This window comes from Callospermophilus lateralis, chromosome 17, assembly GCF_048772815.1.
Source record: "Callospermophilus lateralis isolate mCalLat2 chromosome 17, mCalLat2.hap1, whole genome shotgun sequence".
In the NCBI taxonomy this organism is placed as follows: Eukaryota; Metazoa; Chordata; class Mammalia; order Rodentia; family Sciuridae; genus Callospermophilus; species Callospermophilus lateralis.
Window position 1 is genome coordinate 36920133 of NC_135321.1, and position 25009 is coordinate 36945141.

Below are 25009 nucleotides of genomic sequence, written 5' to 3' on the forward strand. Positions count from 1 at the left end.
AGTATTAGCCATGTCTTTTACCACTGAAATGTATGCACCCACATTTTTGCTTTAAAAGTTAAAGCTTTGCTACCCCTTTGTAAAACATGAGGATGAGAAATAAGGTAAACTTATTTTAAAAAGAGTAAAAAGAGTTGTACACATTTCTACTTATTAAAACCTATAGATACTGCCTCCTCTGAACATTTCTACAGCCTTAGAAAATGTTAAAAGAATAGGAATAAGAAAGTTATTTAGATTTGATACTTTTATAAATTTTAGCATACAAGAATGCATGATGCCCTTGACAAGGATACTTAACCATATTTGATATAATGCACATATCAGTAAGTATACATGAAGAATAGATGAATATATAGCAGTAAGATTGCATAAGTTCAACTCAGGCTGAATTGCAAACTTCATCCTTAACTTCAACTACAGAATTAAAAGCTTACTTCTTTTTTAAAACTCTAATGTTTTTGAGATCACTGTGAGCTCCTTGAAACCAGCCACCCTGCTTGCAGCAGAACATAAAAGGAAAACAATTGAGCAGAATTCTGCTTCCTTTCTTGGCAGGAGTCTATCAGTATTCATTTTAAATTGAACTACCTGTCATTCCTGACAAGTCTAGAGGGGAGATAAACCTTGGGTCCCAAAGTAGGTCAATATTATTTACTTTTGGTCATAACAAAGATAGGTTTGGTTGAAAAATAGAACCAGAGTCCTTAGATTGCAATTATAAGATGTTATAAAACAATCAGAAAAAATAATAAAATCACTTAAAATAAATAATCCCTGAAATTAAGTATCCTAAAAACTCCCAGTCTATAAAATGTATTTACAGGAATTCAAGAACCCACTCAGGTAGAGGTAGCCTTTAGTAAGCAGCCACCTCCCCCACCCTAGGCACATACCTTAGAATTGAGGTCCTTATTGTTTCCTTATTTTGACATTAGCTTCCTAGGAGTTTTAGATGATCATATTGGTTTTTGTAGTTGTATACTCCACCTCTGCAGCATTTTACTCTATAATACTCAAAGAACCTTAGGGAGATTAATGGAACCTTACTTACATGGATTCTGCGGAGCAGATAGAACTATGCTCCTCATCAATCCAAACACTCCAGTACAAAAAGAGGGTGGAGAACTGGGAACAAAAAGATCAGAATGAGCTCCTGACCAATATTGGAGCATCCCTACGTGCCATTTGTCAATCTACATGCTGAATTGTCCCGGGTCACTCCCTTTGCAAGAGTTCGCAAAAGGCAGAGGAGGAAAGAAAATTTAAATCATTTGCATAATTTAGGATCCTGGAAATTAAAAAATATTAATCACCTTGTAATAGTTTTGGTACAGAAATGAAAAAAGAAAGAATGAAAACCCTCTGTTTAACTGCAAATCCAGCCTCCTGCGTAATGCATGGGTTTAAACCAACAGAACAAATTCCATTAAAGGGAAGTTTTGAACTAGAGATAATACTGAATTCGTGGAGCTATATCCTGTGCAATTTATTGTTTTCCGCTTTGTTTAATTTTATTTCAAATTCTTTTAGAATTAAAACACTCCATCCTGAATAATTTGAGTGATCTTTGTATGTAAAGCAATAGTTTAGGCCCATTAGGAAACTTTAAAACACTAAAAAACATGTTTGACTATTTGCCTGTGAACATCAGAAGCTAGAACTAAATATGGACAACACTTAGTACTAGACATGCCTGAAAAATCTTAATATTTAGCATCCACGACACTAAGCTTATCTTTTTTACTAGGAAAATATGATGGTAGAATATTTTTAATTTGAAAATTTTCTCAATTCTTTTGGCACATGGTATTACATTAAATTAAATAAGCATTGGATATTAAAACTATATAACTAGTTTTCCTTCCCTCCTCCTCTTTTCCTCCTTCTCCTCCTCCTCCTCCTCTTCCTCTTCTTCTTTTCTTTCTCTCTCTCTTCCTTTTTTTTAAAAAAATTTTTCTGTGCTGGGAATGGATCCTAGGGCCTCTTGCAAGATAGGCAACTATTTAACCACTAAGCCATACCCACACCCCCATTTTCTTTTTGCCTTCTGTATCCTTAATTTCCTAAAAGAATTAGCTTATAGTGAGAAAGATCTACTTGGGGTAATATTTTCCTTCAATCTATCCTAAGTGTATTTTCCTTATACCTACCCATATAAGAGTTTTCGGCAATCTGTGATAGAGTAAGCCTGATAAAAATATTTGCATGCAGAGTAGCTGGCCCCTGATGGAGAAAGGCCAAATTGCAGCCCTTATAGCTGAAAGAGTTATCTGCTAGTCATCTTCAATTCAACTTAATAGAGATTGGGATCATGTTTTGGGACAGGGCTAAAGTTATGACTGGAGCTGGGTCCTTCTTCCAAGAAGTGCTTCATCTTTTGTAGGGAGGAAAAGTGTGGATGGGGAAGAATAAATGGTTCAACAAGGAAGGAGATAGTTTATGTAGAATTCTTTCAAATGGGGAATTATTTCAGAGCTTGGAAAGGGAAGAGAACCCAGACTAATTTCCGCCAATCAGAAAACAGAAGTCCCAGGGCTGGGGTTGTGGCTCAGTGGTAGAGCCCTTGCCTTAGCAAGTAAGAGGCACTGGGTTCAATTTTCAGCACCGTATATAAATGAAAAAATAAATAATGGTCCATCAACAACTAAAAAAAAAATTTTAAAAAGAAAGAAAGAAAGAAAGAAAAGAAAAGCACCAGCGATTCGGGAGGCTAAAGCAGGAGGATCGTGAGTTCAAAGCCAGCCTCAGCAAAAGCGAAGCTCTAAGCAACCCAGTGAGACTCTGTCTCTCAGAAAAATAAAAAATAAGGCTGGGGATGTGGCTCAGTGGCTGAGTGCTCCTGAGTTCAATCCCTGGTACCTGCCACCCCCACTCCCAAAAAAGGAGAAAAGAAGTATAGCATTTTTCCAAAATTGGGAAGTTTTTACTCTATCACCCTCAGACTCTTTCAGAAAATAACTAAACTTACCCTATTACATTGTTACCAGTCAAAGTGCAGCTGTGTGGAGCCATAAGACAATGTGGTATGAAGATAGTAGCTTTGGTAGTCAATTACACCCTGCCCACCTTTGTAGCGCTCACTCTATGTTGGAAAATGCTACTCAATCCATGGGAGTTTGTTTCCTGCTCCACATGGAATTGGATGTATTTTGTATGTCATAGAAGTGTCAAATCAACCAAGTGAGATCAGATTGCACATAGCATCTCACCCAGTGTGTGTCTCAGAATAAGCACTAAGGAGAGATCAGCTTTCTTCATCGGTGCCCAAGAAAGCTGATTAGTGTTCCATGAAAGCCTCGCTAAGTTTTAGATATCCTTCATGGAAATATCCTTGTCTCATTGAGCCTGATTCTCTCATCCCATAACATCCATCCTTTTGGTATATTCTGCGTTATTTCATATCACAAAACAACTCTATCCTCTCCTTCACAACAAGGTCTTTTTTACATTTAAATACATCCCCGTATGTGTCTCCCACTCTCCTTTATTGGGGTTGAACTCTTCATGCTTCTAGAACAATCCCTCTACCAACATACTTCTTCCAGTCCCCTCTCACCACCCCACCAGTTGCCCCTGCTCCCTTTCCTATTACTTTTTCCCCTGCCATTTGATTCTTGCCTTCAGCATACATCAATGCTATCCCTCCCCACCAAAGAAAAACAAAAGAAAACAGCACAAACAACAAGAAACTCTAACCCCTTCCCTTAGTTCCCACACTTCTCCTTGCTTTTACAGAAGATGTTCTTTAAAGTGCTGTCTAAAATGACTGTCACCCATTTCTGTCCCTCAGTTGGGTCTCAAATCTATTCAGATTTCTGTGCCACCCACCTACACGGGCATTCCCTTCAAGTCATGGAAGAGTTCCTCATTTCCAAATCTTGTGATGTGTTCCTCAGTTCCCATCTAACTTTGGCTATAGAGAGCATTTGGCACAATTGGTTACTTACTGTTGTCGACAGAACATACTAGGACATCACCCTTGTTCCCCTGCTTCCATGCAACCCCTTTCACTGTTGAGCATGCTACTCTCTCTTTTTCCTCTAATTATAAAAACTACAGTGCAGCACTCCTTGATCCAGACCTTGAGCCTCTTTTCTCCTATAGTATCACAGTTTTAAATACTATTTATAACGTGGTGCCACTTTTCCATCCTCCTGAACTCTAGATCTGTATATCCGACTGCCTCTTGGTATGTCCGCTTGGATGAATATTAAGTGTAATACATTTTTTAGTCTCAAACAGATCTCAAGGTGTCAACCCATCCCAGTTAATGTCACACCATTCTCATGGTTGGTCAGGCACAAGAACTGGTGTCACCATTGGCTCCTCCCTTTTTCTCGAACTATACGTAAGTCAGCTGGGATGTCTTTGGGCACACTATGTTCATAATATGCCCAGAATTCAACCTATTTACACTCTTCCCATTCTTTTCTTTTCCAATTCACCATCATTTCTCCTCTGAATTATTATAATAGCTATCTGGTAAGTCCTGCAATTCTGCTTGTCCTTATCTCTCATTTAGTTTATGCTTTATGTGCAGCAGAATAATCCTGTTAGAACATGCCCATTTATGGCACTCCTTGATGGAACGCTTCCAGTGGCTCTCCATTCTACTCAAAGTGAAAGCCAGGTCTTTATGAAGCTCTGAAAGTGTCAGCACAGACTAGTGCTATGACATCTCTCTCACCTCCTCCCCTATGCCCTCCTGCCACGCAGGCTACCTGACTGTTTCCTCACATGGCAGCCACGGTCCTACCTCAGGGCCTTTGCACTTCATATTCTTCCTCCTAGAATGTCAGCCCCCATTATCTACAGGCCTGTGTCCTTCATTTTCTTTAGATAGTGACTCTTAAAACCACCTTTTCAGTCAAGTTTCCCAGCCACTTCATGAAAAATTCCATATTCCTGCCTCTTCAATATTTCATAGCATCCTTTTTTAATGGTTATTTTTTTTAATTTTGTTTTCTTTATAGTGATCTCCACTATTCTATAAAGTACTTTTGAAAATTAACTACTATATAAAAAACATTGCTTGCTTCTTTATTAGAAGATGAGCCTGTGAAAGCAGGGATTTGGGGCTGTGTTTATTCCCTACTCTGGAACATTACCAAGCATACAAAGTACTGTATAAAGTAGAATGAATGAATGAATGAACATTAGTCTTTGTCTTCTCCTCTCAGGTTAAATATCTCCTATTCCTTTACCTTTATTATGAAGGTTGGAGGTCTCTTGAAACATGATTTTTCTCACCTGGACAGGTTTAAGTTATCAAGTCTCCCTTGTTACTATGTGATACCAAGAAGCCTTGGACTTTCTGAGTCCTGCACAATAGTAAGGCCATCAAAGTCTGCCATGAGAGTTCCTAGGTATAGATCTCACTTCCTGAACTTGGCATCTATGGCCTTGGATAAGTCCTTTGGCAGTGTTTTGCACCTTGTTTGTTCAGTATGAAGTCTCAGAGTTTAACAATATCTGATTCAGAGAGAAATTGTGTGAATTAAGATAATATACCAATCATCAGCATAGCACCTAACATGTAGTAAATTCTCAATAAATCTCACTTGATAATATTTCTCTTCTTCTAGGTACTGTATACCTTCATTAATGTGACCTAAGATGGCATTATATATTTCTAGCTAATTCATCTATACATTAGGCCCTCCATTATACGCATTCAGTAACATTATCTGTTCTCTCTTGTTGGGCCTAAATCAATTTTAATTACTTAATTGCAAATGCATTATATGTCTCCCTTGTTCGCATGCAAACTCACCAAAAGCAGGTGTTCTGTCGTATCAATCACTGGAACTGCAACTAGTGTCTTGCACATCATATGTATTCAGCATATATTTTAATAAATGTTTTATTAACCATGCCTGTACAAAATTTTCAGGAGTGCTCAAGACACAATGTTTCTTCTTTACTTTGTAGTGTCTTAGACTTAAGCATCGGGCTGTTGCTTTAAAATTCGTTATATAAAATATCAGCTACTGCTAGCAACTTTCCACATGGCTCAGTCTTCCCTGTTTCTTCACATTCTTATCTCCTGTTTTTACCCAACTGAATACAATTGTCTTCTCATTAAGTTAAATACCCAGAAGCAGAGGACGTAGGGATCAGGCCTGTGCCGGGTCATCTAGAACCTGTCCTTCTAAGTTGCATCAATCAATTCCTTTGGTCGTTGGACAGGTTGTCCTATTGCCCGGGAGCCATTCCAGTGGTACTTTAGTTCAGCACACTCTGCTTCACTTTGGGAAATGTCCTGTTCACCTTCTAGATAGTCACCATGATCCACCTTTTAATAGTCGTTCCACAAAGAATATGAGGTGAGTTTACCGTGACTTGCTTTTAATCAGTTTTAAGATGTTGCATTTGTACATCTTAATGACTTTGCCATTATGAGAGAGAATCAATGCAATTTTTATTTCTAAATTTGAAATCATCCTTGTCCTATCAAGTACAGTTTTTAGATAGTTTCTCATCTCATATATTGGAACCATTTCAAATGTCAAAACTCTGAAATAACAGGTACACTTAATGTGGCCATCTAATCCTAAACAAACTCCATTACATTACAAGATTTTTCTTTTCTGCAATCTAATGTACCTGTTAAAGTTTGAAAGTGCACCTTGGACATAGAAAATTAAATCCCTGCATTTATCTCTGCTTCCCTTCAAAATGAGACTAAAATGAATGGAAGTGAGTACAAAAAAGTTTAGATGTACAAGGAGTTATAAAATGAGGAAGGAATCAGGAAAGAATGAGAGAGTACACCTCATTTTTGTAAACTTGACATTTGACCTCCAGCTGACAATAAGGAGATACCAATAAGAAGCCAGTTAATTCCTGTAGACCCTGGAAAGTCTGAAGACTGAAGCACCGAGTTTCATAGAAAGTGGAGTGGCATGCACATGCAATGGAAGAATTGTCTCAAGTGTACCTGAGAGGTTGTTAGACCCAGGTCTCTCCCCTAGTTCTGTATTGCTGCATTTATCCTTGTCCCACCCTGGGGAGGGAGGGAGGGGGAGAGAGAGAGAGATGGGTATAAAAGGACTCTATGCCTAGGATATCAGGCGTAAGAGCAGAATCTGTGCCCTGAAAATGAGCAGAGTAAGTTAAATTTTTCAGATTGAAGGTTCTGTATCTCTGCTGCAAGCCTTTTCCACCTTTTAGTGCCAAGAATGGATGGAGGCATCCTAGTTATGTCTAGAGCATCAAATTCTCAAAAATCAATGAGGCAGAAAGGAAAAAAAAACAGGTATGAATCTTAGCACTCAAATATTAGAAGCAAGGAAAAGGACAGAAGAAATTTTTAAATCAAAATATAGTTCATATTCTCAGTGAGAGAAAGAAAACTGACACCCTTGAAATAAAAAATAAAGGCATGAAAAAAGAAAAATAAACAACAAAAAGCAATTCCTGGAATATTAATACACACACGCACATGTATATGCATATATGCAAAACAAACATACATATGTCAAAAATTGCTAAAGAATTGGAATCTCTTTTGTTAAATCACCCCAACAGTAAGAATTACAGGGCATGGTGGTGTATGCCTGTAATCCCAGCAACTCAGGAGGCTAAGGCAGAAAGATCATTAAGTTCAAGGCCAACCTCAGCAATTTAGCAAAACCCTGTGTCAAAATAAGGATAAAAAGACCTGGGCATGTGGCTCAGCGGTTAAGCCCCTGAGATACAATCCCTGGTACCAAAAAAGAAAAAAAATGAATTTTAGGAACAAAACCTGCAAAATGCTGAAGAAAATTCTATATCCAGCCAATTTAGATCCCATCAGAGTGATACAAAGCAGAAGTGAAGTGAATGGGTGACTATATAGCAAGCCCAATCAGTCCTTCCACATTGAAATAAAACATCTCTAGGAGAGCAGTGTCTCAGGGAATGCTAATTGACAGAACACCTAAGAGATATGACCATATGAAAAATATCTCAATGGTTTTAATACTGGTGTTAGAGAATTTTGGAAGAATTAGTAATAGTAGCTTGGAATACCAAGAAAACAGTGCCCCCCCAAAGGGGGAGGGGATTAATACTTAGTGAACAAAAATTTGGAAAAGAAAATGTTCTCATTGCTCACTGGTTAATTAGCTCAATAGGAAACAGCACTGTCATTGTGAGTCCCTGCAGAACAGAGATAAATATTCAGAATAAGAAATTGAGGAGTGTTTCTTAAGGGACTGTTTCCATAGGTGTGGATGGGTTAAGGAATTCAAGAAGAGATGTAGAGTTAACAAGTGAGAGGCCCTTTGTCACTGTAAGTTTGGAAGGGACCAATGGGCAAGGGTTATCTGAGAGAATCCAGATTCTTCAGTCAAGGAGCAAACCAGCTGCCAGACCTTGACATAACGAGAAAGGATACTGGGGAATAAATACCCTCAAGCACTTTCATCTCTCAACCTCTAAATTTTTTTCCATGTTTCCCATTGATAACACCCTAGGAACTAGAGAGTCGACGAGGGAGCTGATTAAATTCATAGCAGTTATATATACAGAGAACAATGTTAGCACCATCTGAAGGGGGGAAATTAAGAACATTCAGAGCACCATCAAAAATAATTATTGCAGTAATTTTTTTGTTGTAAGGAAAATTCAAGTCTGAGTATGTATTTATGTGATACAATTAAACCAGACCATAGAGAAGAGCATAATCAGAAATCTTTGTCTATGAAGAAGGCCTTCCTATGTGTAGAATGTATTTCTGTGAAGTGTGGACAAAAATGAATGACACGCAAGTTCATTCTTCTATATCTTCACATGATCATCTTTATTTCATCATTCCTCTTTTGGCTTATTAGCTTAGGTACTTTTTTCAGGAAGACATTTTTTCTTAGATATTCATCCCCCAATTATTATTTTACACCATCCAATTCTATTTCGTTCTTAATGGTCATCAGTGTCTGAAATCATCTTTGTATCTTCTATGTTACATTTCTCCCTTTTGCTTAGCCATATGCATTCCTATAGGTCCCATGAGGTCAAGGATTCTGTCCATTTCATGTGCCCATACATCCACAGCACCAAGTTGAGTGTTAATCCTAGTAAATAGCAGGCCTTTATAGAGCATTGTTTACAATTTTCACTTACAAATAAAATTAGATTGTAAAGGACTTTATTCTGGATTGCACATACAAAATAATAGAAGAGATTGTTGGATATCACACAGGTCTCTAGACACAGAAGACTGGATAGATGAGGGTATCATTAAATACGATCAAGAATTCAGAAGAAAGAGTAAGTTGTGCCTGGAGAAGTCAGATAAAGTTTATCATTTTGGACTCACTGACCAGGAAGCACCTTTGGGGTTTGGAGAGAGTTATGCTCAGTAGATAGTTGAAAATGTGGACCTGAGAAAAAGTCCTTATTATAGATTTAGATTTAGAGGTCTTTGGTTTCCAAGTCAGAGATGAAGTCATAAACATAGATGAGACCGCAGAGAAAGTGAAAGTCTCCTAGGGAATCATAGTTAAAGGAGAAGGGAAGCCTAGTTTATACTGTTCCTACCCCAAAGTTACCACATTATAGGGTAAGATAATCCAATATCTTAAGAGAGAGAAAACCATTACTTTGTAAATTCAAATAGTGCTCAAGAGCGCTGATAGATTTCTGTGTATTTTTTTCAGGAACCATAGTTGAGAATAACTAAAAATAAACAGCTTGAAGGACAAATTAGTCTCTCATTGTAAATGCAGGTAAAATTACAAAATGCATATCTATATATGTGAAGAAATGTGTCGGCAGTGATATTTATCCTCTAACTATATGCTCCACATCCACAGCCAGTGTGTCAAATCAGAAAATGTCATAAATTATAACTAACAGAAACAATACAATTAAGGAAGGGGACATTATCAGGGGGTCTAATATTATGCTTCTGTATACACCTGCACAGGTATTGTGTGTATTCAGGCTTCAGCAACATGCTTTAAATTCATCAGCAGATTATTTATTTTCATTTCATGTCATCTCATGCATGGTCCTTTTAAATTTAATTTCACATTAATATAAAAGCATTATCATTCAGTGATTCAGCAATCACTGTATTGATAGCTTTTCTAATTACTTTAGTTTGACTATTTCATAATTAATATACTTGGAATACAAAAATAGATGGGCAATTTTTACACCCAGTTTAAATTAAATTAAAATAACCTGTAAGCTTTTATTCTGGCATGTAAGATTTAAGATCTCAATTATACAGTTCTTTCAAGACATACAATCCCGATGGAATTATGTTTACTATCTGATTGAACATAATGTTCATCAAAAGCAGCGATGAAGCAGTCCATTATGTACAGTGACATTAGGAGAGGATTGTTTTTCATTCTGCTCATTCAACCATGTGGGCACACCTGTTTCTGATTTTGAAACCACTGATGATTACCTCCCAGCATCAGTGTTTGAAACAGCATCATTAGTCAAGTTCTTCTTCCACTTGGTTGAAAAGATATGTGAAAAGATGAAGGTTTTCTATCATGTCTAGGTTTTTGTAAAACTTTAATTGTATTTTTTCAAATGTCTGATTCCCACTTCAGTGTAATTTACCAAAGTCAGCAGTGAGAACTCCCAGAAATATAGTGAAAAGAATCTGACATAATTTTCCTGTGTAGCTCTATAAATATTCCACATCATGTACAACCACAAGACCAGGATCCTAATTAGAATAAGATGTATTCCATGTTTGTTTAAATATGTCAAAATATACTCTACTGTCATATATATTAAAAGGAACAAATTAAAAATTTAAAACTAAAAGGACCACACTTAAAATATTTAGATTACTGACTTCTGTGATAAATAAATAGTCTCTGAGAGGGCACTTTCAAAGCCCTTGATCTGAATTTTGCTAACTTATGTAACCATTTGTGACAATGAATCTAACCATAGTTTTAACGTAAAGTGTAGCCTTATCTTGTGCTCTTGGAAAGCTGATATCCACTAAAATGAAAAGAAAGTCAGTTTGTTGTCTAAATTTGTCTTATGAAGTTCCCCATGTTGTTTTTACTTGATTTGAACTAACATGTTACTATCAAATCAACACTAACATTTACAAGTTTATTTCAGCATTGACCAATAATATATACATCCTAATATACATAGGCAAAATAAAATAAATATTTAGCCTTATTACCAAAGTAGAATCACTACCAGAAGTGAATTAAAACCCTTTTAAATGGCCCTTTATGTGTCACAGATTTTATTAAATTACAAATAAAGTATCCACTTCCCCATGCCCAACAAGATGCTCTAGATAGATACCATGTGGGTATTAACCTTGATCTGTTGACATCCCTGTGTTGATGGGACTCATACGCAGTAGCTAATAGTTAACAGCTCTTGAGAAATTCTGTCCACCTACATTATGCTGCTCAAAGTGTAACACAAAAGATATTCTGATATCATTCTTAGCTCCTTGCTTTGAGAGAAATTTCTAATTGTTAAAATGCATTATGTTGACACTCCTTTTATATTTTTTTCTGTCTTCCGTAAAATATATTGGTCCAATGCCTTTTAATTCATAATAATCTTAGAACTAAAGAACTAATTTATACACAATTCAGTGTTTTTTTTTCCTCTTCTACAATATCTTTTACTCTGTATTTCTATTTACTTGCAGTTTTTCTTAAACTGTATATGGGAGAAGAGATAAAAATTTCTAATTAGGGGCTGGGGATGTGGCTCAAGCGGTAGTGCGCTCGCCTGGCATGTGTGCAGCCTGGGTTCGATCCTCAGCACCACATACAAACAAAGATGTTGTGTCCACCGAAAACTAAAAAATAAATATTAAAAAAATTCTAAAAAAAAATTTCTAATTAATATGCTTTGCTGTTTTGTGTAAGAGCTTCTGGAAGATAGATTTAGGAAGAATAATATTCTCAATTAATCCAAATCTTATTGTATGTTACCTGTGTTTTGGAAAAAGAAAAGGTTTTTTTCCTTTACTTGTTTCATGAAAACCACATCTAAGCCTGATTTATCTACATTATCCACATAACACTTTTTCACTTTACATAAAACATAAAAACAACTGCTGGGTGCAGTGGTGCATTCCTGTAATCTCAGCAGCTAGGGACGCTGAGACGGGAGGATCACAAGTTCAAAGCCAGCTTCAGCAACAGCAAGGTGCTAAGCAACTCAGTGAGACCCTGTCTCTAAATAAAATACAAAATAGGACTGCGGATGTGACTCAGTGGTTGAGTGCTCCTGAGCATCAAAAAAAAAAAAAAAAAAAACAAAACCTAAAGAAAAACTTTTAATTTGTTTTTCAAGCTGAAAAACATATATTAAATCTTTGGAAATTAGATTTCCAAATGTCACACCAATAGAATGTAACACCTACAGCAAGTATGAGAACCTTTCTATATAATGGTGAATTTATGTGGCCCAGAACATGACTTCAGGTAAGAGTTCTTTCAGCTGAAGGTGCACAAGGGCAAGTGACAGAAAATGTGACTGGCAAGATTGTTCTCATACTCTGAAGAACTTTGCATCCCAGGAACTTTTGGTCTTGTTCTCCAGAAAAAAAAATAAAAATAAAAGAACTATTTAAAGAGAAATTGACCTGATAAATAAATGAAAAACTTGTTAAGATGTGAATTAAAAACAGAGCCAGGGTTTTATCACAGTAGCCCAAATGAGAGAAATGAAGCTCTCAGGTTTGGCATCAAAAGTGAGTTTTTCAGGTCTACGACAATGATGGTGCTGTCAAGGACATGGGTGTTTGAGGGAAGTGCTGTAAGGAAAGGAAAAAAATCTTGATATGATGCACTAACTAGACCAAGAAACTCTGACGGCAGTGCAGGTGTTGTTTTCTTTCTGAATTAAGTTTTGCAAGGAGTAGCAGGAACTTAACTGAACATTGTAAAGCTATTTATGACAAACCCAAAGTCAATATCATAGCAAACCAGTAAAAAGCAGTTTCTCTAAAATTCAGAATGAGAATAGGACATCCACTCTTACCACTCCTATTCAGTATGGTACTAGAAATTCTAGCCAGAGAAATTAGGCAATAGAAGGAAATAAAAGGAATTAAAAAATAGGAAAGGAAGAAGTCAAATTGTCACTGTTTACAGATGATATGATCTTATAGTTAGATGATCCACCAGATGACAACTAGCAGCAATAAAAAAATTCAGTAAAGAGTCAAGATGTTATAAAGTCAACAATTGCTTTCTTATGCACTAATAATGAATTCCTAGGAAGGAAAGCTGGTCAGTTCATGGTGGAGTCAGGAAGCAGAGAGGAAGAGAGAATAGCTAAAGCAGTCTGTTTTAGGTAGTTTTTGCATTGCTGTAACCAAAATACCTGATAAGAACAACTTAGAGGAGGAAAGGTTTATATGGGGCTCACATTTTTAGAGGTCTCATTCTATAGGCGGTTGACTCCATTGTGCTGGGCCCAAGATGAGATTATATATTATGGGGGAAGGGCCTATGGAAAGGAAAGCTGGTCAGTTCATGGGGGTGGGAGGGTCGGGGGGGGGGGAAGGGTCTCAAGGAAAGTGAACCCTTTCAGGACAAACGCCAAGTGACTCACCTTGTCCAGCCATGCCCCACCTGCCTACAGTTACTACCCAGTCAGTCCATTCACACTAGGATGGACTAATTAGGTTATAGCTCTTTTAATCTAACTATTTCACCTTTGGATATTTCTACATTAACAGGATTTTTCAGAGGACACCTCATGTCCAAACCATAACACAATTCCAAGCAAAAATAGCAACAGCAAACTGCAAACTATACTATAAGATACAGTAACAAAAACTGCTGGTACTTGTATCAAAATAGACACATAGACCAATGGCACAGAATAGGAGACACAGAGACAAACCCCTACAGTTATGGTCATCTGATCTTGATGAATTCACCAAAAGAGAAAAGATAGCCTTTTAAATAAATGGTGCAGGGAAAATTGATTACTCCTATGTGAAAGAATGAGACTAGATCTTTATATCTCAGCCTTTGCAAAAATCAACTCAAAATAGATCAAAGACCTAGGAATTAGACCAGAAACTTTGAAAGCCCTAGGGAAAAAAACATGGTCAACATATGGTCAACATTTCAACATATAGATGCAGGCAGCAACTTTCTCAATAGTACCCAAAAAATTAAGGAAATAATACCAAAACTAATCAATAGAATGGCATCAGGTTAAAAAGTTTTTGCCCAGGGTGAAATGAAACAAGAATGTAAAGATAAAATCCACAGAATGGGAGAAAATATTTGCTAACTACTCTCCTGACAGAGGGTTAATATCCAGAATATACAAAGAACTCAAAAATGTTACCATAAGAAAAAAAAAAAGTAAAAACAAATTCTGAAAAGGGGAAATGATGGCTGGGGTTGGGGCTCAGTGACAGAGAGCTTGCCTTGCACATGTGAGGCACTGGGTTAGATCATCAGCACCACATAAAAATAAATAAACAAAATAAAGATATTGTGTGCAGGTATAACTAAAAAAAATTTAAAAGGGAGAAATGAACTCACCTCAACAGATACTTCTCAAAAGAAGAAATATGAATAGCCAAAATATATGAAAAAAAATGTTCAACAATTTTAGCAATTGGGGAAATGCAAAACTCTTCCAAAATTTTATCTCAATCCAGTTAGAATGGCAGGCATCAAGAATATGAGCAATAATAAATACTGGAAAGGATATGGAGAAAAATGAAATATTACATTGGTAGTGGAATTGTAAATTAATACAACTACTTTGGAGATCTGTATGGAGGTTCCTCCAAAGAGTAAGAATGGAACCATCATATGACCCAGGTATACCACTCCTCAGTATTTATCCTAAATAATTAAAGTCCGCATACTATAGCAACACATACCCATGTTTGTAGCACCATGATTCACAATAGCCAAGTTATGGAACCAGCCTCAGTGAATTTACTCTTAGTTGTTTTGAAATATGCAGTGCATCGACTTTAGTCACCCTGCTGTGAAATAGATATCAAAATCTATTCTTCTCACCTATCTGAAACTCTGTAACCTGGATCAAACTCTTTCTACTCCCTCCCTGCCAGCACATACATACCCTCTGCTAACCATCGTTCTCTTCTGTTTCTGTTATATTCCGCATGCAAGTGAGATCAAACCTTTGTAGTTTACAAAATCATATACATATGTAGTATGTGTGTGTACAAATAGTGCTACAAAGAATTTATTAAAATATCTTGTTCCTTGAAAAGTTTGATACTGGTAACAGCTATTCAGCTTTTATTTTTGTTTTTTAAGTCAGAAGCACATTTAATCTAGCTTGTCTGTTATTTCAAAGCTTGTCATTAAGATGACCTAGATTTAGCCCAAATGTGGCTTTCTGTACTGTCTGTCTTTGTGGGTCAAGTGCATCTTTGCAATCTTGGCATCTTGAATCATTTGTAGGGCCAGCAAGTTAATAAAACCATGTGGAATACTTCTACTTGCATGGAAGAAATCCTCCTGGATGCTGTTATATGTGAGACTGTGCATAAGTCGGGGAGGGGGGTGTGTTTTGTGGTTGTAATAAAAAATCATATCTAATCATCCCAAGTAATAGGTGAAGACATTTTTTGTCTTAACAGGAAAGAATTTAAATGGAAGCTCTGGTTCTCTCAGATATTTTATGAATTTCCCTGGAAACTCTTGGCAATGTACTTAGTTCTGGAACACTTTATATCAGATGGAAGAGAAGCTTTTAGAAGGTAGAGATGTTTTCAAATAATTTATACATGGAATAAATTTCACTCAATCACTCTGTCTGAATAGAGCAAAGAAATTTAAAATAATACATAAAAAAGCCATCGCATAGACTACAATGAACATGTATGCACTGGGGAAATCCAGTAATCACCTCAAGGCAATTCAAGCACACCAAGGCCTGCATTTTACTTATGTATTTATTGTTTTGCAATAAAAGGGTATGTGAGGGTCTGTGCAAAGTTACTTATCTTTAAAATTTGTATGATAATACATTACCCTGGCCATGTCACATGATGTGCCAATAATATAATTTCATTTAAAGCAAAATTGCCTTGCAAATTCCTAAGTACTACAAATATATAAAGTAAAATGCAAACATGCATCAGGTATGAAGATGACTGGGTCTAACAGTAATTTATTTAGAGCTTTATGATCATCTTTATGGGGAAATAAAAGTTCATAAAAATACAAAGAATATAAAATAGATGGCAGAGGATTAAAATCTTAGAAAATGGAAGTCTTGGTAGATATAGTAAAGCTAATGTAACATTGTCCATGACATTTTAGAGAAACTTATTATCAAAAAGATAAGCATTGGGTTGGGGGTTATAGATCGGTTGGTAGAGTACTTGCTTTGCATGCACAAAGCCCTGGGTTTGATCCCCAGCACCACCAAAAAAAAAAAAAAAAAAAAAAAAAAAGTTAAGCACAATCAACTTCCATTTTGAAAAAAAGAAAAAAAAACATGTACTATAGTAAAGGATTCTATAGTAAAGGATTCTTTAGGGGTCTGGTCTGCAGTAAGTTGGGAATTCAATCTGTGTGCTTTATCCATGTAACAGTCCAAGTTTGGGAAGTCCAAACTTTTCTCTGTCCAGTTCCTAACCATAGAATCCAAAGGTGTATAGCTGGGCAGGGCTTATATTTTCTATGAAAACTTAGAGAGGAATTTGTTAATTTATTTTGTTGATGGATTAAATGTATTTCATTGCATAGATATAAAGTCTTATAACATATTAGTTATAAAACCAATTGTTTTGAAAACAATCTTCATTGCCACCTAGGAGGTCAACTCTTAGCTATGAAAACTTGGGGAACTAATGATTTTAAGTTGCTTGAGAGGTAAAATGTGACTCTAGAGGGTGTTTATTTTTTATGTTAAAAAATCATTCTTTGAAACCAATACTCATAGTCATTCAAGGTAAAACACAAATTAACTTTATACTAAACTTTTGCCCCAAGGACCCTATAGACAATAATTATTATTATTATTAGATTCTCATTCTATGTTGCCCAGGTTGGCCTCAAACTTGCAAATCATCCTTCTCAGCCTCTTGACTTTTTAGGATTACAGGAGCATGCCACCACATCCAGCTCCTACAGAGCAGATTCTACTGGAAGTTTCCAATGTTGTATTTCTCAATATATAATGAACTGCCAAAAACACGAATAACATAAATCTGTGTTTGGATACAAATAATTCCTACAGAGTCTGTTTTATTTGTTAATAGAATTAATTATCTGCCTGCTAAGTGGTTACTGTGGTTTGGAATAACAGTTAATAATGAAAGGCTGAGGCAAATCTTAAAAACCACATTTAATAATGCAAATTAATTCTGTCTAAAAAAGAATGAAAAAATACCAAAGTGACAATGCTTGCTCCCTCTCCCTTTTTACTCATCAGTGAGAAGAAGCTCTTCTGTGAGGACACTTTATTGTCATTTTCAGAGAGAAATAGATTGGTATGTTTCATAAGAGTCATTATTTTTCTAAAACTAGAGATTCAAGTTTTATCATGTTTCCCAAGTCATTTTCAGTATTTAGGTGGTGGAGCTGTTTGAGGCAAGTCCCTTCCCAAGGACCCCAAAATTGCTTTTAAAAAATATAGAACATTTTTCCTTTTTTCAGAATTTCAATAGCTGGGTGTTTTCACAGGAAGAATATTTTATGGCCCAGTAGTTTTCACAAAGCTTTGGATGCAGTGATTTTTTTACAAGTGTAGAGTAAAGCAAAGCCACTAGAATGATAAACAAGGAAAGATGCAGTATGCAACCTTCTCTGTATATCTGTACTCATAATCTCAGGAAAACATCCTCACAGTTCCATGGAGATCAGCTTAAACATGACTATTTAGTAAGGAAATAGAATTATACACGTGATAAAAAAGATTCATTTATGTATATTAAATAGTTTAGTGTTTCTATAACAAAATACCTGAGACAATTAACTTATAAGAGAAAAGTCTTATCTAGCCCAGGGATTTAGAGATTTTACCACCATGAACAAGTGGCTTCATTGCTTTGAGCCTCTAGTGGAGGTGCCAGATGGCAATGACTGGGAGCTCATAGACGAGCAAAACCACTTACATCTTGAAGCAGGAAGAAAAGGAGAGGAAGAGTTGGGCTCTCACAATCTCCTTTGAAAGCATATTCCCAGAGACCCAAGGGTTCCACCACCTCCCAGCAGTACCCTTACCCTGGAGACCAAGCCTTCAACACTGGACCTTTGGGGAACATCCAACAACCAAACAATAGCACCATGTAAACATCACAGGTTTATCTTTTAATCTTTTGTAAGTGGTGCCATTTTAATAATCTGAAACTCAATGAATATATGACATGTCTATTCCACTGTGGAGGAAAAGGTGGGTGTACAAGTTGAGTATCCCTTTTCTGAAATGACTGGGATAAGAAGTATGTTGGATATTTATAGCTTTTTGGACTTTGGAATATTTCCATAGAATATTATGTGAGCAATCCCATATTAACAATCTAAATTCTGCAGTGTTCCAAATTCAAAAATGTTTGAGTGTCTTATAGGCAAAAATTTTTAGATATCAGAGCATTTTTATTTTAGATTTTTATTTATATATACATATGTATTATACATATTTATGTATTACATGCCTATATAATATTAGTACTATCATATGTATATATATTCATATGTGTATCTCTGTCCCCAGGCAGAGAAGATGGCACTCCTAGATGGCAGACCATTTCACTGGACCCTTATGAAGGGCAGATGAATTGTGTATGAGATGTAGTCATCATTGGTTGAACTGTTTTTTCATTCACCTGGTCGCTATAACATGCCATTTAAAACTAGTTGGTTTTAGACTCTAATAATTACTATGTTTCTGTGCCACTAATATATCACTTTGTTAATAATTCTCATTTAGAGAGGCCCTGTAGTTAGTATGATTATTGACCTCATGCCTGCTTATTATGACACACAGTTCCAACAACTGATTTCTGTAAATAATGTTGTAGATTATTGAAGTTTCTTTACTATTTATAATATACAAGTTCACCTTAACTACAAAAGAAAACAATTACATTGTTCACTTATTTGTCAAATAGAAATATGTCTAGAAGTCTCAATTACCAGAGGTAATGTTGGCAAAGACCTAACAGCCTCTATAGAGAACCACAATCCAAAATTCTCCTTCTTTGAGTACTTTTTGCTGACAAAGAGTAGCTGTCAGAATTAAAAATAATAATCTGGAAATTACTAACTTCCCATTCAAAGTAGGAAGGCCAGCAATACCAGAAATCTGATTCTGTTGAGGTCCCCTCTTTAAGACAGCTTCTCTCAGGGAAAGTGCTATTCTAAGGTAATTAACCCTCCCAGGGTTTTCTAAGGTTCAAATAACAAGATTTTACATTACAATCAGACTTTCTAGTTTATACATCAATTTAATTCTGTTCAGATCTGGACTATTTAAATCTCAGATGCATCGTTATTTATTGTGTTTTAAAAGGCAATACGTGGCAAATGAATCTACATCAGAATTCCCTTGTTTATATTTGTTTATGCTATACAGTGATTTCCTTCCCATTTCCTTTTATTTTCCCTTCAATCTACTTTGAAAAATTTTGCTGTTTCTGGCTCCATTATTTAGATTGGGAAGTCAAGTTCCATAATATATATATGTGTGTATATATATATATATATATATATATATATATATATATATATGTTTTTTTTTTAATTTTGAATGCTACTCTTTGCTTTCCTAATCTTTCTATAAATGAAAAGTTAAAATCTATAGGCTTTCTGTCAGATATCTCTGGCTGAACATGATGGTCAGTGTCAAACATCAGATGTAGTTGAACACAGCAGAGACCAAGAGCAAAATTAACTGCTGACATAGCGGTGTTTTCATGATGTGAAGGATCTCTCCATATAAGAACACTCCTGAGTCCATGGAGCAAACTCATTCCATCCTTCCTCGTTTCTATCGCTTGGTATCACAAAATGATTTGAAAGTTCCTTGTTCAACTAAGCATGCATTGTAATCTGAACTTAAGACCTGCAAAATGCTTCTGATGATGATAAAGGCATGCCCAAGGACTCACTAGAAATCTGTTTATAATTCTTTCCTGTTTAAAAAAAGAAAGAAGATAAGTAATACAGAAGACTAGACAAATTAAATATATTGTATATGTTTTAGGCCTTATAAACTCATGCTGAGTTTTACTAGCAATTTTCACATAATTTATTAGAAATTTGAATTTTTATTTCCTCACAGCCTGACATAGTTGTAGAGTTTGAAGCAAATTTTGTGAACATAGGTGTATTTTAAGAACAAAAAACAAAAGCCAAAAAAAGCTGAAAGGCCCGTTTGTTTATTAAGGTCCTTGTCGTCATGTTGTGGTGATGCACGTAACAGGCCTAGCTTAGAGCTGATACTCAATTTTGCTTAGTTTGCTTACCATGAAATATAAAGAGAAAGGAGGAGAGAAAAAGGAAGGTGAGGGAGGGAGGGAGACAGGGAAGAAGGCCTGCAGAAAAAGATTTTGAGGAACTCAAATTTTTGTCAAATGTTTCTTTTCCTTTTATTATAATTTCTCTTCACGTGATTTTTTTAATCCTAGCTCATTCTCTCTTAATTTTATTTTTTGACATAAAATTCACTCTCTCAGGAGTTTCTAAGTACCCAGTACAATACTGTCAACCACATACCCTTGGTACAGCAGAGCTCCAGGACCGTCCCTGCACTGGCCTTGCATGACTAAAACTTTACAAGTGCAGATTGACTCTCCCCTCTCCCTTCCCCCTGACACCTGGAAACCACCATTCTTCTTTATGTTTCTGTGAGTTTGAATGCATTAGATATATAAGATAAACAGACTCATGCAACATTTGCTTTTTTGTAACAGGCTTATTTCACTCAGCATAATGTCCCTAAGTTTCATCTATTTTGTTGTAAATGAACAGGGTCTCCTTCTTTTTACAGGCTGAATAATATTCCGTTGTAAGTATATGTCATGTCTTCTCTATCCATTCGCTTGCCAGGGGTCATATAGACTGTTTCCCACTTCTTGACCATTGTGAATGACTCTCTACGTGTAATTTTAAATTCAGCTGGAAATTGTTAATTGTTCCGTCTCTAATGTGCCCACGTAGTTTCTTTGCTGTCTTTTTTTAGTTTTTAGCAAAATTGAGGAAACTGTGCATATGAACTTACTTAATATTTGCTGTGTAAAGCTATGTAGGTGACATTTAGACAGTCCCAGTCAAGGTGAAATAGTATGATGACTTGATAAATAACGAAGTGTGGTGTGTCATTCCAGGACGAGTCTGCTCCAGGGGACAAACAGTGTAAACCAGAGGCAGCCCAGGCCACCTATTCAACGTCAACGGTTCCGGGCTCACAGGAGGTCTTATACATCAATGGAAATGGGACCTACAGTTACCATAGTTACAGAGGGCTAGGAGGAGGACTGCTAAACCTGAACGATGCTTCCAGTAGCGGTGAGTCTTTACTGTAATTTATATTGTGTGTGTCCTTTGGGGGGTCATCAATTTTCTAAACCTGAAAGAAGAAAATGGATATATCGTTATAAGCCATAGTCAATGCCAATCTGGTAAAAACAAAACCATTGAAAAAGACATAATGATTATTTCCCTACACAGAAAATTCACTATTTTGTTGATGTTTCTGAGAGCACTGTTCCACAATTGAACCATTGTTGTTTTATGCTAAAAACAAAACAAATCTGATTAGAGAAATAGCAATATTTTTTTCAAATAGTAATACGTTCTGCCTCCAATGCTATCCTGTACTATTCATCAAGAATGATGAAACATTTCCTTAATGTTCAAAGAGGCTTTTGATAGGGCTGGGGTTGTGGCTCAGTGACAGGGCACTTGCTTAGCATGTTGGGGGCACTGGGTTAGATCCTCAGTAGCACATAAATAAGTAAATAAAGGTCTTGTGTCCATCTACCACTAAAAAATATTGTTTTTTAAAAAAAAGGTTGATTTGGAATATTTGAGACACCAGGAATTTTACTGATGATGATACACACACCATTGTAACTAAGAAGATACAAAGTAACAAGTGAGGACACATGGCTCTCATATCAATGGCATGCTTCACAGTAGCAACTGGTACACTGGAACCAGCCTCCATTTGCTCATGCTTGATAAATGTTGGGGACTTTCTTGATGACTTCTAAATGAGTCAGGGAGTTGTATGTTTAATGTAAAGCCATACATCTTACAAAAAAATATACACAGGTGAGTTTTCTTATACCTGGGTTGCAAGAAAAACTTTCTTAACTATACTTAAAATTCAGGGAATATGAGTTTAATTATACTGTGCATGCGCGCACGCACACACACGTACACACACACACACACACAACTTTTGCATGACAAAATACAGAGTTTTAAGAAGATGAATGATGAAATGGAAAAATACTAGCTACATAGACTACAGATGGCTAAAAAGACAATACATGAAACTCCTCTAAAAATTAAGAAGCAATGTACCTAAAATCATGTTAAAAAGGCAAGAAAGGGCTGATGATAGAACTCAGTGGTAGAGTATGTGCTTAGCATTCATAAGGCTGTGAGTTCAATTTCCAAAACTAGGGGGAAAAAAAGAAGAAAGAAACGAAATAGAGTCAGAATATTTTTTGACAAATCTGTGAGGAAATAGGTACTTCATTGCATTGCTTTAGAAGTGCATAAATTTGAAGTGAAATCAGACAAACATCTAGCCAAATTAAATGTGCATTTACCATTCAACCCAACAATCTCATTAGGATTCTATTTCAAAGGCACATTGGTAAGTGCACAAAAAATATATATACATGCAGGACTGTTCATTGCAATGTAATTTCTAAATGGAAAAAAAAGGCTGCCAAAAAAAATATTCATCAATAGATGGCTGGTTGATTATTATAGTGCATCTAAATAAGAGAGTAACACATCACTATGAAAAGTAACGTAAAATATCTTAATATACTGTTAGGCAGCAATCTCGAGGTAGTATAACTACTTATAATGTGCTAACATTCATAAAAATGATTTATATAAATGGGTGTATAAGTCACAATTTTTAAAAATTTTACTGAGAAGTAGGAGTGTGCAGATTAGTCTAAGAGTAGAATTCTCTGGATGTAATTGTTTTTATACACTATTTTGATCTTTTAACTTTAGAGCAATGCACATATTTACATAATTATGAAACCATTTTATGTCGCCTTTAAATGGGAAGGAAAGTGATACAAATGAACTTTAGCCATTTAATGAGTTTTTGGCATCGCCCCATAGGAAGAAACTTTTCCAAGTGAATTTTAAAACTCATACTTTGAATCTGTAAGTGTTGAAACCAGCGATGATACCTTAAACTATTTCCAGAAACCATAGTATGATTTTGAGACGGTTGCCTGTGTATTTTGGTTTAAAGCAAATATGCAATTATGCTGGTGTCAGGGAAAACTTGGGTTTTCGGCAGGGAATAAAATCAATATAGATAGAAGATCAATAGGTTTAAATAAAAACTCCATAATCTTGAAATTGAATTGTGATATCAGTGGGAACTTATAAAGTACTTTTACTTTTCTTGAAGACTTATTTCCCATCTCTTCCCAATAAAAATGCCTAGAAACAAAGACTAATTTGAATTTGAAAATTGAATTAGGCTTTATTGGCATTTATTACAGTTTGGTATAAATTACAGAATCATGTGAAATGCGTCCCTACTCTAAGAAATTGGTTACCTTTGTGACCCTGGAAATAGGTACTGAGTACTTTCAGGAGTTACTCTTCTGAAAGGTGAGGTGCTCTTTGGTCTAAAATTATAGGTCCTCCAAAGACAGAATCCTTGAGCTTTGGTCTGTATACACATTGCCTCCTAGCTCAAAAGATGGAAGGAAAAAAAAAGGAAGCTTATTTGGAAAAGATATTAAATTTCAGGTGTATATTGACTTTCCAAATGCTAAGAAGCCTTCTCAGTTTTTTTTAAGTCTTCCTTTTACTTGGACAGCAAATGAGCTAGAAAGATCAAGTCCAAGATCAGAAAAAGCAAATGCAAACAAAAAGTAAGACTTCTTTTAGCCTCTAAATCTAGAAACACTAACACTTCTTTTTTAATGTTTTACCTAAGAAGTGAGATTTTTTTTTTTTTCGGTGCTGGGAATTGAACCAGGACCTTATGCATGCAAGGCAAGCACTCTACCAACTGAGCTACATCCCCAGCCCCCTAATAAGTCAGCCGCCTAAGAAGTAAGAATTTAACCACCAAATCACAATATTTGGGAGACGTTTAATAAAGATTCTATTGGCATACCTTTCTTGGTCTTCTCGATTAAAAATTATTCTTTTATAAAATTATTAACTTGGTACCAATAACAGTTGTTATCACTTACTGAAACCTTAGGGTACTTCAGTGCAAGTTTCATTTAATTACACAGTTCTATGAGGAGGTATGCTCTGCAAATTGGGCATAAAAACTTTATAAAATTGAATTTATCCACATTTTAAAAAAACGACGAGACACCAATTCTTTTCTTTCTAACATAATTGAATTCTAGTTCATGAGGCTCAGAGACATTGAATGACTCATCCAAAGTCCCTCTAATGAAGGATTTAAACACAGCAATCTGACGTCAGAAGCCACATTCTTAACCACTGGGCTGATAAGTGGTCCAAGGAACCAAACATTGAAGTGGTGTTAGTCCCTAGTGGCCACTAACCTACTTTCTGTTTCCATAAACTCTCCTGTTCTGAATACAACATGCAAATGAATCATACAATATGTGGTCTTTTGTATCTGCTTTTTTTTTTTTCACTTAGCATGAAATTTTCAAGGTTCATCCATGTGGTAGTTAAGTATCATAACTTCATTCTTTCTACTGACAAAAGTAGTATTCCATTCCATGGGTATGTCATATTTTGTTTAGTTATTCATTAATGATTGACACTCTGGTGTTACCACAGATAATGCTGAATTACACATTTATGTATAAGTTTGTATGTTCTCTTGAGTATTCACCTAGAGATAGATA

At 35.8% G+C, this 25009-nt stretch overlaps 1 protein-coding gene across 7 annotated transcripts in view; it reads left to right on the top strand.

The window, feature by feature from the left end:
* Nol4 (nucleolar protein 4) overlaps positions 1 to 25009 on the top strand; it is a 310075-nt gene that overhangs the window by 261672 nt on the left and 23394 nt on the right. For all 7 annotated transcript variants that reach the window (XM_076836802.2, XM_076836804.2, XM_076836803.2 and 4 more), the window contains one exon: positions 21284 to 21464. In XM_076836802.2, the coding sequence (XP_076692917.1) occupies positions 21284 to 21464 (181 nt within the window). The remainder of the gene's footprint in view (positions 1 to 21283; positions 21465 to 25009) is intronic.